This window comes from Ornithorhynchus anatinus, chromosome 9 (genome assembly GCF_004115215.2).
Source record: "Ornithorhynchus anatinus isolate Pmale09 chromosome 9, mOrnAna1.pri.v4, whole genome shotgun sequence".
NCBI classification, from domain to species: Eukaryota; Metazoa; Chordata; class Mammalia; order Monotremata; family Ornithorhynchidae; genus Ornithorhynchus; species Ornithorhynchus anatinus.
The window spans coordinates 16,423,920-16,438,016 of NC_041736.1; the positions used below are offsets into that span (position 1 = coordinate 16,423,920).

At 56.0% G+C, this 14,097-nt stretch overlaps 1 protein-coding gene across 3 annotated transcripts in view; it reads left to right on the forward strand.

Annotated features, from left to right (window-relative positions):
* The first annotated feature begins 6,505 nt into the window (after positions 1–6,505).
* GAD1 (glutamate decarboxylase 1) overlaps positions 6,506–14,097 on the forward strand; it is a 36,374-nt gene continuing 28,782 nt past the window's right edge. The window contains exons 1-3 of one of the 3 annotated variants that reach the window (XM_029071998.2): positions 6,506–7,017; positions 7,902–8,027; positions 11,465–11,527. In XM_029071998.2, the coding sequence (XP_028927831.1) occupies positions 7,946–8,027; positions 11,465–11,527 (145 nt within the window). In that variant the 5' untranslated portion in view covers positions 6,506–7,017; positions 7,902–7,945. Of the gene's footprint in view, positions 7,018–7,671; positions 8,028–11,464; positions 11,528–14,097 lie in introns of those variants that run through there. The other 2 variants (XM_029071999.2, XM_029072000.2) reach the window with 2 other exon arrangements.

Sequence of the window (14,097 nt, forward strand, 5' to 3'; positions counted from 1 at the left end):
GCAGACAGTAAGCTAATAATGGGGAGGAAATGTGTTGGCTAATTCTGTTGTACTCTCCCAAGTGCTTAGTACAGTGCTTTGCATTTAGTAAGTGCTCAATAAATACCACTGATTATGTGAAGTCTACACAAACTTAAGAAGCATATTGATATAAATGGGTTTGAACTAAAGTGCTTGGGTGAATTAGGCTACCTTAGGTATGTGCTCTTTGATGATATGTAATAAGTAAACTCAGAATCTCTGTTCTGGTATCTTCTCAGTGTAGTGAGGGGCCAGAAATAGGCATCTTCAGTTGTCAAAGAGGTGGGGAAGAGGAATGTGATCCTTATGCAACAGTGTAGTGCACCATTGAATTGTGCTATAATAACCTGCATCAAGAGTGCAAGGGTAGCAGGACGAGTGGTCCCGTTAGAAAATGAAAATCCACAAAACTGCAATGCTATTTAATCGGCTTTACAGGAGATATGTTATCATATCCAGTTTCTGGGTGACTGATGATTTAATAAGAAAAGATTTGTGGAAAAAGATTATCCCTCATTGCAAGGTCTGCAAGGATTTCAGGGCCCATAATAATAATCACCTAACTCTAGTAAACTTCTATCTAGTTCTTTTATTCAAAAAGACTTTTTTTAAAAAAGGACATTTCTTTGATTTGGCAATTTTCCAATCATTACAGTTCAGAATCTGTGTCCCTGATTTGAGAGAAGTGAATATATGCTATCTGTGGGCTAGTCTTATCAGAGAATGGATACGGTAGGGAATTCATTCACCTTTCCAAGCTCAATAATTACTTCCAGACACCTTGAAAAAACACTAGGCTGAAATCTGACAGGTTTTCAAATACCTCAAGGGTTGTTTTTTTTTTTTTCTTAAGGGCCTAAGGAGAAGGAGCAGAGAAATGCAGCAGGATGGGAGGATGGGAAGAGGAACAAGGTGCCATTTTCCATACCTTTAAAATTCCCAAGAGAAACTCTTTTATGGGAGAGACTTGGAAAGCACTCAGAAAGGGGCTTTGTGCAAAGTCAATCAGTAAGTACATAATTTATCAAATACTCCCAAAGTGCATATCCTATGAGCGAAAGAGTAAATCTCAATCTTAATAGGAATATACTGAACTTTAAGGAATATTTGGGAAGAGGGGGAGAAAGCCCCTGTATCCTCAGTAGAGTGGTCATTTATCTGGCTTTATCAGTATAAAGTCATATTTTTAGCCTATCTGCCCCTGTTTGGTTATGTGCCCTGACATTCCTATACTCCTATACATAGTATTTTTAAGTGTCCAGCCTCCCTCTGCTGTGGCACCCGTGTTTAGAGGTAGTTGACTGGGGAGTACAAATGTTCTGGAGTAAATTGGAGGTCCCAGAACAATCTTTCCTTCTCCCTCCTCCCCCAGCTAACCGAGAAACCCTCTAGGTTCGTGAGGAATCAGGAAGACTTCTGCAAATTGTTTCTGTGACACTGCATTACCCTGCAGTAGGCCCAGCATAACATAAAACATGTACATTAATTAGGACGTGTGGTATCTGGGAGGGCTATCAGTGGCTACCCTAACTTTCAGCTGCCATGGGAGTAGAGGGCAATAGGGGGTAACTAAGGTTATAACAGAAGTGTTGACTTTGCCCAGCTGGACCCTCTTTCCTTACTGATTCATACCCTGCAGGCTCCTTTTCAAACCCACCGAAGAAGAGCCAGAGACCTAAAACAGAGTGGAGGTGGGAAGGGCAAGAGAAAGGGGGTAGGATCAAAATTTAAATCCTGTGAGATCCTACAGCTTTAAAACCCCAATTCGAAAAGAAGAAAAAATACAGCAGCAAACCTAGATGGTTAAAAAGGTAGAGAAAAACTTGGGAATTTTAATCATCCCCCGATAATAAATTTGGTTATTCAGTCGCTCCGAAATTTCTCCCTTTCTAAGGGGAGCAGAATTATAGAAGGGTTGGGATTTTTACAACGTCTTTAGCTTCTGTTTTCGAGCGAGCGCAGTAAGCTGTATTTCTGTTTTAGGTTGACAGGGTGGGTTCAATTTGTATGAGATGCCTTGGGGGCATGCCCCTCGCCAACCAAGGGCAAACGTTCCCAAGCGCCTCGACCAGCTGCGGGCAGAGAGGCCATCGCATTGGGTGACAAAGGGAAGCCGCCCCTGGAAATATGGCAGGGGCATGATGGAGGTGGACTAGAAAGATCTGGGTTCTCCCGGCGCGGGGAGCGACTGAGAGTTTGGGGGCTTTGGGGTTGTTGTTGTTATTGTTGTTGTTCCTTCTCAGAAGTTGAAGCCTACCGCCACCTGGTGGCCCGCTTCCTTGCCAGTGTTTTGGCTGTCAAGCGTTTGGTGGGTTAACCGGCGATTTGCACAAAACCCCTAAATCGTTTCTGTCCTTCTCGAACGGTTTTTTTTTTGTTGTTGAAAGTATAAGAGTATTGTCCTCCGCCGGGCCCTCAGTGGAGGGCAGCACGGGGAGAGGGCTGCTTCTGAATCGCCGTGGGGCGCTCGGGGCTCAGCTTTTGGAGGGAAGGGTTGTGTCTCCCTGGAATCTCTCGTGTCCGGAGGTGGGTTGGGGGGGAAGGGAGGGATCTCCTCTCGGGAGCAGGACTGAGCCTGTCCCACGGGTCCCGCCCTGGACGGATCGGGTCGGCCTCGGTGGGTTTCGGGGGGCTTTGAAGGCAGCTCGGGTCCGGGCAGCAAGTGCAGACCGGCGTCGTGTCAGTGGCCCGGTGTTTGTAAAGTCCCGGGTTTCCGCACGAATCCGCCCGGTCCCGGCGGTGGGCGTCTAAGTGGTGAGGGCTGTCATTTTCTTCCCCATAATTTAGCGTCTTAAAATAGATCTTTAAGCACCGGCTGAACTGAAACGGCCCCGGGGGTTTTCGATGGCCTGGCCCGGAGGCTCCAAACGCTAAATGCGTCAAAACGCGAGTTTGACGTTTCTCATCCACTCACCTTGAGGCGGTCTGAATTGCAAAGTCTGCCAGGCCGCCGCCCCCCGCCCGCCCCCGCGGGCCCCGCCGGAGGGCGAGGACTCAGCCCAGACCCCGGGATGAGGTTCTCGTAGGGCAAGGACGGCGGGAGGACGGACAAAAAAGTCCACCCGACCGGACCTTCCGGACCCTCCGGCCCCCCCGGCCCCGGCGCGGGCTTCGTCGGCGGGGCGGTCGGCGGCGGTGGGGCGTTTAGTCTCCGCTTCTCCAAAAATAGAGACGCCCGGACGGACCCCAGGGACGATCATCAGCGGACAAACCCCCTCCCTTCCAGTCTCCTCTCTGATCACCACCTCTCCCTGGAGGCGAATCGCTTAATCCGTCCACCGCGACCCCCAAAATTAAAATCGTAACGAAGGAAAGCAGTGGGGGGGGGGGGAGAGGTGTAAGAGAGTGGGGAGAAAGAATTTATACAAAGAAAGAAACATAGATTGGTGCTGTTCTGGGCAGAACCCTCTATATAGACACACACACCACACAGACACACACACACACGTGTGTGTGTGTGTGTGTGTGTGTCAAACGGACAGCCTCCGGTATGGAGCGAAACAAGGGGAAGGAAAGGAAACACCGATGGCTGAAAACCGAGGTCTTGGAGGGGTGGCAGCGAGCAGAGGGTCTCCATTATCCTGTACTATCCCAAGGGTTTAGTACAGTGCTTTGCACACTGTAAGCGCTCAATAAATACGATTAATAATAATGATTGGGGGCTGAGCAGAGTGGGGTGGGGGGGGAGCGAGGGAGGCTGCAGCTACCCCTAGTGCTGAATGAGTCCGCCCCCTCCTCCTTGCCCTGCCCCTCATCTGGGCCGGGGTGGACAGACGGGGGCAAAGCGAAGTCAGCCCCCAAACCCGCCTTCCAGACACTGCTGCACTGAGGCTCTCCATAGGAAACGTAAGGTCAGGGCCCGGCGCCTCTGGCAGGGGCAGCCGAGGAAAGAGAGGCCGGTTAAAAAGCCAAGATGTCCCCGAGCCCCATCTGCACTCTTACAGAAAGAACTTTTCAGAGCCCAAGCCCCCTCCTCACTTCCCAGGGAACTCAACCAAGAGACCGTTTGTGTCCTTTGTGTTCTCCGGCATCAAGGAGAGGCTCCAATGTTCTTCACCTCGCTGTCGAGCGCTTTGGGGGTTTGGGTTTCACCTCCGGTGCGCTCCATTATTGCATTGGATGTGTCTTCCACAGAAATGCGGGGGAGGGGAGAAGAACGCACCTTTTGAGACGGGGGTTTAGGAGGGAGGGGGATCGTAGCGCCTGTGATGAAGAGCACAGTGGAAGTAGATGGAGCCCGGGCCTCGGGTGTCAGCGAGGGAGCAGAGAGTGCGTTTCACACCTGAAGAGATTGGCAGCTGCGTGTGGACGCGGCATAACGGGCTTTCCACCCTCCACCCGGGCTCCTGGACCGAGCGTGGTTCTAATGATTTAATGGACCCGTGGGCTTCCCGATTGGTGCGGCCATCCCACTTAGGGGAGGATGGCTGAGGACAGGGGAATCAGCTCACCCGGAGCTCTCCCGCCCGTGAAAACGGAGAATGCAAAAGAACGGGAGCTCCAGCCTTTTGTGCGCTGTTTTCCGTTGTCTCTCCAACGCCCGGCGAGCTCCGGCCCAGAGCAGTACGTTGCCCGGAAAGCCAGGCGAGGGAATAGTGGTGACAAGGAGCTTTAGATCTGTCTGGGCCCCTGAGCCTGTCTGTGCACGGTTGTGTTTTGGTATCGACCTATGACGGGTCTCTGTGTGAGTATTTGTGTGTTTATGTATTCTTGTGTGTCTGTGCGCTTGCTTAGGTCCAGCTCCCCGTGACTGTCTGTGCTACGTCTCTGCCTACGTGTTTGTGCCTAAAGGACCATGTGCCCGACAGGGTGTCCGTGGGTATCTGTGTGGGGGAGAGAAAGGGGAGGAGAGGGAGCATTTATGTGGGACTGTAATTCAAGACCCTCGCTTGTCCAAACGTCTTTTCCAGCGGGGAGGTTGCTTTTTCGATTAGGTAATTTTCGATGGAGAGGTTTCTGGTGGTGTTTCCCCCCCCCCCCCCCCCTTTTCCTTTCACTCTAAATTCCGAAAAAAAAAGAACATTTAGACGGTGTCATTGTTCAGGAATCCCCTGGACCTCCTTCCACCGCAACGCCTAGTTCGGGAAAGTCAATTTTCCGTCCCCGGCGGCAGGGAGCGCGCTCCAACGCCCAGCCCTAAGGAGATGGAACAATAACGAAACGGGTAAACGGCGGGAAGGGATTGTTCGATGGCACCAAAACACCACCACGACAAAGTTGCCCTGGCCTTGACTTGCCCCTCGCGAAACGGAACGCACCCCCTCCACCCCCGCGAAAGCCAACACGCCGGGAAAAACCGAGCGGCGAGTCAGGTGTCGGCTCCGACCCCCGGCCAAGGAGAAAGGCGGGCGGCGCGGCGGTGCCTCGGCCTCTGGCGCCCTCTGCTGAACGTTGCGCTCCCGGCGGGCCTGGTGGGGTCGGGCCCGGGAGGAAGGCGAAGCCGCGGCTCCCGTGTATCGCAATCCGGGCAATATTGGCAGTGTTTGACGCCTGAGGAGACACAGGAGCCGGAGGGCGGGTGGGCAAGGGACCACTAAGTGCCGTCGGGCCTCTGGAAGACCCGGGAGTCTCAACATGGATCTCACCCCATGGTGAAACCAGGAGGGATCTCTCTTCGTTTAGCGCCTTTTTGTTCCGATCCGATTGTTGGCGGTTTCTTGATGGATTTAGGGTCGAGTGGGCAGGGAAATGCGCCCTTGACCGGCAAGGGGACCGGAGTTTGGTACCCCGTTCGAGAGAAGCAGCGTGGCTCAGTGGAAAGAGCCCGGGGTTGGGAGTCAGAGGTCATGGGTTCTAATCCACTTGTCAGCTGGGTGACTTCTCTGGGCCTCCGTTCTCTCATCGGTCAAATGGAGATTAAGGCTCTGAGCCCCACGTGGGACAACCTGATCACCTTGTATCCCCCCCAGGGCTTAGAACGGTGCTTTGCACATAGTAAGCGCTTAACAAATACCATCATCATCATATACGCACTTCCTCCTCCCCAACACATACATGCACACACCCTATTAGTTTGTGCGTGCGCTTGAGTATTTGTGTACATGGACTGTAATGATCACCGACCCCGTTCGTGTGGAATAAGGAAAGAATCCCTGTATGTGGGAGTAGGAAAAGAGGGGAAGAAGGCCGAGGGCAATTCATCCTTACACATCTTCGCTTTTAAATGTTCCTCCCTTCAGCACATGCAACCACACACTCCCCATCAATCCGGCGTAAAAGCGTCGTTTCATGTCGCGGAACCAACAGACTGTTTCGCTCCAGCGAACGTGGGAGACAGAGACAGAGAGAGCAGCTTTTCCCCGTTTTATTTGAAATAAAAATGAAATGGAAAATCAGCGCCCCCGCTCAGTGGCGTGAGCTCTGGGAGCAGATTTCGTGGCGGGGAGACGAGCTGTGACGGTGGTTGAGTGCCAGCGTTTCTCATATCTCTCCGCCTCCCCCCCCCCCCAAACCCCTGCCTGCTTCTGAAAGCGGAGCGTGTTGTGTGCGCACCGGATTACTCATAGGGTCATTTTTTTTTTTCTGGGTGCATCTCCGTGCTCTGGATTCCTAATCGCGCTATAAAGCCCCGGAGGCCACCCGGGCACCTGCGAATAAGTCACACCGTCCATTCAGCCCAAAGGAAAGGAGCAAACGGCAGCCTCGTGATCTCCCCCCAGCCCCCTCCCGCCAAAAGCGAGGCTGAATCGCTCGCTCCCCTGCGCCTGCCTCTCTCCGGACCTTCACCCTTGCGGACCGGACCGGACCGGACCCGACCCAGGTGGACGGGCGACGGCGAGGGGGTGCGGGCTTCACGCCTGCGGAGGGCATCCGGAGAGTCCAGCGCCCAGCCCGGGGGGTCCCGGGGGTCCCAGAAGAGGGTCGCCACCAGGTGCATTTTCGGTAGGCAGACGGACTTTATAACCGCCCTTGTTCCACCGAACCTCCAAAGAGACGGGGTCCCCGCCTCCGGCCGCTGTCCTGCCCCCCACCCCCAGAGCCCACCGCCCCTCAGCGGTAAGTGTCCGGCCCTGGCACCGGGAGGGCACCGGGAGGGCACCGGGAGGACCCGGGTGGCCCCTCCCTTCCCCGGCTCTCCTAGCCGGTAACCTGTTACTTCGCCAGCGGCCTCGGCCGCGCCAGGACCGGCCGGCCCCTCTGACGGAGCCCGTGGGAGTTGTATGGGAATTTCGGGAGGACGAGGAGGAGAAGAAGGAAGGGAAAGGGGGCCGGGGCGGGCTGGCTGTGCCCATTTCCTCGGTCGGAGCCGGGGCGTCGCCCTGCCCCGCGTCCCCTCGTGCGCCCGGGCCGCGGGACCGTCCCGACTCCCGCAAGGGCGAGCAGGCGAGTGAGTGCCGAGCCACGGGCACCCCCTGAGCCCGAATTTCGGGCAACGAGGCAAGAGGAAGACACGAAGGAGTCGGGGGGGCCGCCCGCCCTCGGGGAGCGGGCTGTGTGTTTGCCGTCCGATGGAGACGGGGCCGGTCGCCGACGGCGCTGCCAGACACCTGCCTCTGCTGCAACGTGCAGACTCGTTGCTTTCGTCTCCGGGCCTAAATTAGCAGACACAACAGCCGCAGAGTCAGACGTCCCTCCCCCACCCCGGGGGGCGGGGGGGAAACAGCCACTGGGAGACCAAAGGTCCTGCTGGACGCCCCCTCCTCTTCGGCTCCTCGTCCCCTGACACGCGGCTCGGGTGGGAGACTGAGCTCCGGCCTGTTTCCTATTTTTCCCCACACCCACGGCGCCCCGAGAGTACAAACCAATCCCCCCAACCAATCCCCACCCGGGTCCCGTCCTGGGGACCCCCAGACCCACTAAAGCGGTCTCTCCTCTCCTTGCAGCTGGTTGGACTTTGTTGCTTTTTGTTTTTGTTTTTTTTTTGGCTCGCTCCTCGCCAGCCCTGGGACAGAGGAGCTCCCGGCCTCCCTAAACGTCTGATCCGATGGCATCTTCGGCACCTTCCTCGTCGTCCTCCTCCTCCAACGCGGGGCAGGACCCCAACCCCACCAACCTGCGCCCCACAAGTAGGTCCAAGTCGGTCGGGGGTGGGGATGTCTGCGGAAAAGGAGAGGAGGGGGCTTGGGGGGAGGCACGGAAAGACAGGGAATCGGTGGCAACCTGGGGCGGGGGGGACCTGTAGACCCGGGGCCAAGTGACCCGGGCACCTGGTTTGGGGAACGGCGAGGTCAGGCGGTAGAGGGTTTGAATTGAGAGGGAGGTGGGTTTTTTTCCCCTTGTTTTATTTTGCTTTGGTTTTTTTCCTTTTGCCGGTGGGGAGGGAGAGACTCAGAGGGGTCGGAGTGTATTTCAGTCTCTCGCATTCGTTTCGCAAAGATCAACCCCCTCCCGTCCCCCGTCCCCCCCTACACCTCCCGGGCTGCGCTCGGAAGTCTATAATCAGCAGAAATTTGGTGGCTAATTGCAGCTTTTCAAAACACCCCGTGTCCCTAATTGCTCCGAATTGGCGTCGAGCTATTGAAGGGTGAGGGGGGAAAGCAGGGGACGCGGGTGGCGGATGAAACCGGCTTTTGGCTCGACCATTCATGTAATTAGACCCACCGAGTGCCTGGTTTGAATAATCCCCGAAAGCCAAAGGAAAAATTTTGAGGGGATGGCGGGGAGGGGGCATAGGGAGGAAGGATACTGGCAGGAGGGATGGAGAGGGGCATAAGGAAGGAGAAAAAATGGAAAAGAAAACAAAGAGACGAGGAAGGGGGAGGGGACTCCTTGGAAAAGCAAATTATTTCCTTCCCCACCCGCCAGGTCCAGTTTTATATGGGATTGATTCCCGGATTGATTTCCAGTCCTTCTGGTTCCTGTGGCAATGGGGATGGGGGCAGGTTTGGGGTTTGGGTGGAGAGAGAGGGGATTTCGTTTCTGAAGTAAACAGGCCACCCAACAGTGTAACCAAAGGACTCAGCGGGCTCGGGGCTGGGTGCCTTCCCTGGCCACCGTCTCTGGCCACCGTCCGTGGCCGGCCCGCAGCCCCCAGCTCCCAGCCCGCGGGTCTGGGGTTTAATTACCCGCACAACAAAAGAGGGTCTGTCTGGGAGGCGGCCGCCGCCGGGGCTGCGAGTGGGCCGGGCGCATCCATCTCCCCGCTCCAGCGCTCCGGGAGGATCGGGGGGCCTGGTGGTGGGAGGGGGCGGGGGGCGCAGGAATGCAGGAGGGGATCGACTGCCTTTTGTCTGCCAGCTCGGAGCCTTTATTTGTTTCCATCTTTATCATTTTCCTTCGGCTGTTTCTTCCACAGGACCCCCTACCCCCACCCCAGACACACCTTCCCTCCTCTTTACCCCCAAATCACGACACACCTTCCCTCCTCTTTACCCCCAAATCACACACACATCTTCCTTCCTCTCTACCCCCAAAACACACCCACCTTCCCTCCTCTCCACCCCCAAAACACACACACCTTCCCTCCTCTCTACCCCCAAAACACAGACACACATCTTCCTTCCTCTCTACTCCCAAAACATACACACCTTCCCTTTTCTACCCCTAAAACACATACACCTTCCCTCCTCTTTATCCCCAAAACACACACACATCTTCCTTCATCTCTACCCCCAACACACACACCTTCCCTCCTCTCTACCCCCAAAACACACACACCTTCCCTCCTCTCTACCCCCAAAATGCACACACCTTCCCACCTCTCTACCCCCAAAACACACACACATCTTCCTTCCTCTCTACCCCCAAAACACACACACCTTGCCTCCTCTTTACCCCCACAACACATACATATCTTCTTTCCTCTCTACCCCCAAAACACACATACCTTCCCTCTTCCCTACCCCCCCCAAAACACATACCTTCCCTCCTCCCTACCCCCTCCCCACACAATCTTTTTGTCTCCCTCTCTCTGTTCTCCATCCTTACTCCACTCCCCACCCCTGAGTAGTGGAGTCTGTGGGTGAACTGAGCTTCTGCTCACTGGGAGAAGAAGGACACCAAGAAGCCGAGGGGGGCGGGCAGGCCGCGGGGCAGGGGTTGGTTCGTTTTTTCCGGAGGGACAGAGAAGGGGTCCCTGCCAAACACGTCCCGTCTCCCTCACACACACGGACATAGGCACAGAGCGCATCTCCCCGTTTCCCCTGGGCCCGGGCGAGATCTTTTTCCTTTGTCCGCGATGGTCCCAGGGGGGAGAGGCTCACACGCACGATTCACGCACGTCTCCCAGCCCGAGCTCGCCGCCCCTCAAGGCCACCGACGCCCCGCCCCGTCGCCCCGCCACATCCACAGAGCCCTGATCTATATTCTCCCTCTCTGGCCCTCTCTATTTGGGCTTAGGGGGACCCCAGGACCGAGGCCAGACAAGGGGCTACGCCCGCAGAGAGCCTTAGAGGGCCGCCTTCTTGCCACTTGGGCTCGCGTGTCCCTGTGTCCCTCCCTCGTGGGGATTCGGCCTCTTCCCTTTTGGGGCTCGTCGTCGTCCTCTTCGAGTTAAAGGCCTTGCCCACTTCCACCCCCAGTCCACCCCCTTCCCTGGCCCGAACCCCGGTTCTCGGCTGACCCTCGGGGGGCCGCGGAGGAGCCGGTGCGAGCGGTCATCGAAGAGGGAGAGGAGGGAAAGAGGCTGCCGAAAACCGGGTCGCTCCAATCTGAGGGTATGCAAGGTCCTTCCCGTTTTGGGGCGGAAAGTGGAGCCCAGAGTGGGCGCAGGCAAGCACACAGACACATACAACACGCGCGCACGTACGTGTACAAAAGAAACTGAGCAATCCCGGCGTGTGCCCCTTGCAGGTAGATAGATGGCTGCCTGCGGCGAGATCCGAGAAACCCGGTTTGGAGGAGGTTTAATGAGGGGAAGGTTGGAAAGTGGGAAACGGGAGGGACCACTAAATATCTTCCCGGCTCCCCCAGTCCAGCAGGAGCGTAGTCATGCAAGCCCGATCATCTAGTCAAATACTATTTTTCACCCAATTAATTCCTGAACTCTTCCGCGACCCCATTTCATGCTAGTTTATTTTAAGCTGCCACTTTGCTGGAGACCTGCCAAGAAATTATGAGACGTTCAGGTCCCAGATGCCTTTTTGTTCTGCTGCTGGGCTGATGGGGCGCCCCAGAGGGGACGAAGCCCTGAGACAAAGGGTCTGCAGGCTTCCCTTGCCCCCGGCCGCCCCCTCTTCCACTTCCATAGCTCTCCACCAGCCCCGATTGTCGGGGCGCGGGGTGTTTTTCTGGGGCGAAACCTTCCCCGAGCCCAGTGGGGTAAAAGCCAGGGCCTGGGTGAGGGAGGAGGAGGAACAAGTCGGTCTTTTCTGGGCGTCTGTCTGCAGACCCTGTCTGGAAGCCTCTGGGCCTAGGGGTGGCGGGAACACTTTGAGTATCACGTCCCACCCCCGATCCGGGAGAAGAACAATTCTCCGTCGTTTCCCGGGACCCCTCACCCCTGCTCCTCGGCCAGTATGTGACACCCCTATCTCTCTCTCTCTGTCTCTGCCTTTTGTTCTAGCGTATGACACCTGGTGCGGGGTGGCTCACGGATGCACCAGGAAACTGGGACTCAAGATCTGTGGTAAGTGTAAAGGCCGGGGCCGGTCTTTTCCAGTCCCGGCCCTCCCCGGGCTGGGTGGGAGAGCGGTGGAGACGGAAAACCGGTTGATTGGGTGTCTGTCATTTGTAATAATAGTTTCTGTTGTGCGCCCACTGTATAGCACACACTGTACTAAGCGCCTGTAAATGACAACCCGGTCTCCCCCGATTAGACTGTAAACCCGTCAAAGGGCAGGGACTGTATCTATCTGTTACCGATTTGTACATTCCAAGGTACATTCCAAGCGCTTAGTACAGTGCTCGGCACATAGTAAGCGCTCAATAAATACTAGTGAATTGAAAAACTGCCTGGGGATGAGATTGCCCTCCCGTTCCCGTCGCCAGGGGGAGCCAGACCTTCCCCTCCGACGGGCCTGGGCTCTGCGCTGCTTCTTGCGCCCCCTGGTGGCCCGAGCGCAACAGAGCGGGGAGGGGAGAGGCCCGAGCGCGGCCTTAGAGGTGCAGGGCACAGGGACTAAGCGTTTCCCGAAGCCAGGCTTCGTCCGAGGACTTTACCGTCTTTTTCATTCAATAGTATTTATAGAATAGTATTTATTACCCCCTACCATCCGGGAGCACTTTGGATCGGTGCCAGGACTGGCGGAGGGCCATGGTCTGGGTGTAGATGGGTTAGGGCCCCGGCTGGAAGCAGTGGGGTGGGAATGCGTGCACCGTGGGTGCAGAGGGTGGGGTGCAGGGGCGCGGGCAAAGCTGGGATCGGGAAAGTTGGTTTTTGGGGTGTGTATCTGTGTGTGTCTTTGTGTGTGTGTGAGGGTGGGCTGTACAGGGAGAGGGGGGTCGTTGGCACCGGCGGAGGCAGAGCAAGGTGAAAGTGGGACGTAAGGTGATGGACGATGACTTTGTCGTCACTGGGAAAAAAAAAACTACTTAATTTTCATTTAACAAAACCATCGAAGATCAGTTCGAAGAGAAACGGAGTAGAAACGGCAGATAAATCACGGGCGGCGATTGCGCGCCTCGGTCCCCGCCCTCCAGTCTCGCACCGACGAAGATGATGGGGCCCTTTTCGGTCGGGAAATTCGGATTAGGTCGGGCAAAGCGCGGAGAGCCGAAGGCGCGGGCCGCGGAGAGACAAGATTAACGAGGGGTTTATTAAACAGCTATTCTTTAGAGGGCTGGGCCAGCGCGATAGTGCGGCCGCCACGCCCCCCGCACACATACATACATAGCAGTGGAAAGAGCACGGGTTAGGGAGTCAGAGGTCATGGGTTCTAATCCCGCTCCACCACTTGTCTGCTGTGTGACCTTGGGCAAGTGACTTAACTTCTCCGGGACTCAGTTCCCTCATCTTCATCCGGGGATGAAGTCTGTGAGCCCCATGGGGGACAACCTGATTACCTTGTATCTACCCCAGCGCTTGGCAAATAGTAAGCGCTTAACAAATACCACCATTTTTATTGTACACACCCACCCTCCAACCTCTCACTCCCGACCCCCTCCAGCCCAGACAGGCCGTAGACTGTAAACCCGACGATGGGCGGGGATCGTCTCTATCTGTTGCCGAATTGTACATTCCAAGCGCTTAGTACAGTGCTCTGCTTATAGTAAGCGCTCAGAAAATACTATTGAATGAATGAATGATTGCCAGAGTTAGAGGTAGAAATTCATTAGACTGTAAATCCATCATTGGGCAGGGATTGTCTCCATCTGTTGCCGAATTGTACTACATTCCAAGCGCTTAGTACAGTGCTCTGCACATAGCGCTCAATAAATACTACTGCATGAATGAATTTGTAGATAGCCTCGCAGGGGCTTGATGAGCCTTGGGGGAGGAAAGACGTAAATTATTTTGAATCCCGAGTGGCAGACCTCCCCCAGCTCCAGCTCTCTGTGCCTCCCTTGGCCCGGGGAGTCCGGCGGCAGAGCGCCTTGTTCAAGGGAGGCGGAGCGCAGACTGGGTTAGGGTCCGCGCCCCGGCAAAGCAGCGCTAAAAGCCCCCCAACCGTCGGGGGCCGCGGCTATGGGTTCATTCAATAGTATTTATTGAGCGCTTACTACGTGCAGAACACTGTACTAAGCACTTGGTACAATTCGGCACCAGATAGAGACACTCCCAGCCCAATAACGGGCTCACAGTCTAAACTGTGCGGGGTGCGGTCCTTTTCCTTTCAACCCCCTGGCCCCGTCTGGTAGGCCTTTGGGGTCCCAGGCGGCGGCGAGGAGACTTGAGGGTTAGTCGCTTTGTTCCATAAATAGCCATTTATTCTGTCTTCCGCTCCCTGCCCGCCCCTCCCCCGGCTCAGACCGCGGTTTAATGGGCCGTTTCGCTTCGGATGCCCTCGGCGGTGGAAGCGCTGGGTTTCTTTCAGCATTTCCCGCTCCCTGCTTCCTCTCCCCTCCCGCAACGCAGCCAGCAGAAGGCGGGGATGGCTACCTCTGCCTCCTAGGCCCACCTCCCCTCGCCCCAAAATAGGATGCGCGATGGGCCTGTCCGGCGTCGGGCATCGCGGAAAAAAAATAAGCTCAAAGGCTTTTAATGAAGGAAGATCCCCGAGGAATCCGGACCCCTTCCCTAGGTCGGTGACAAACACC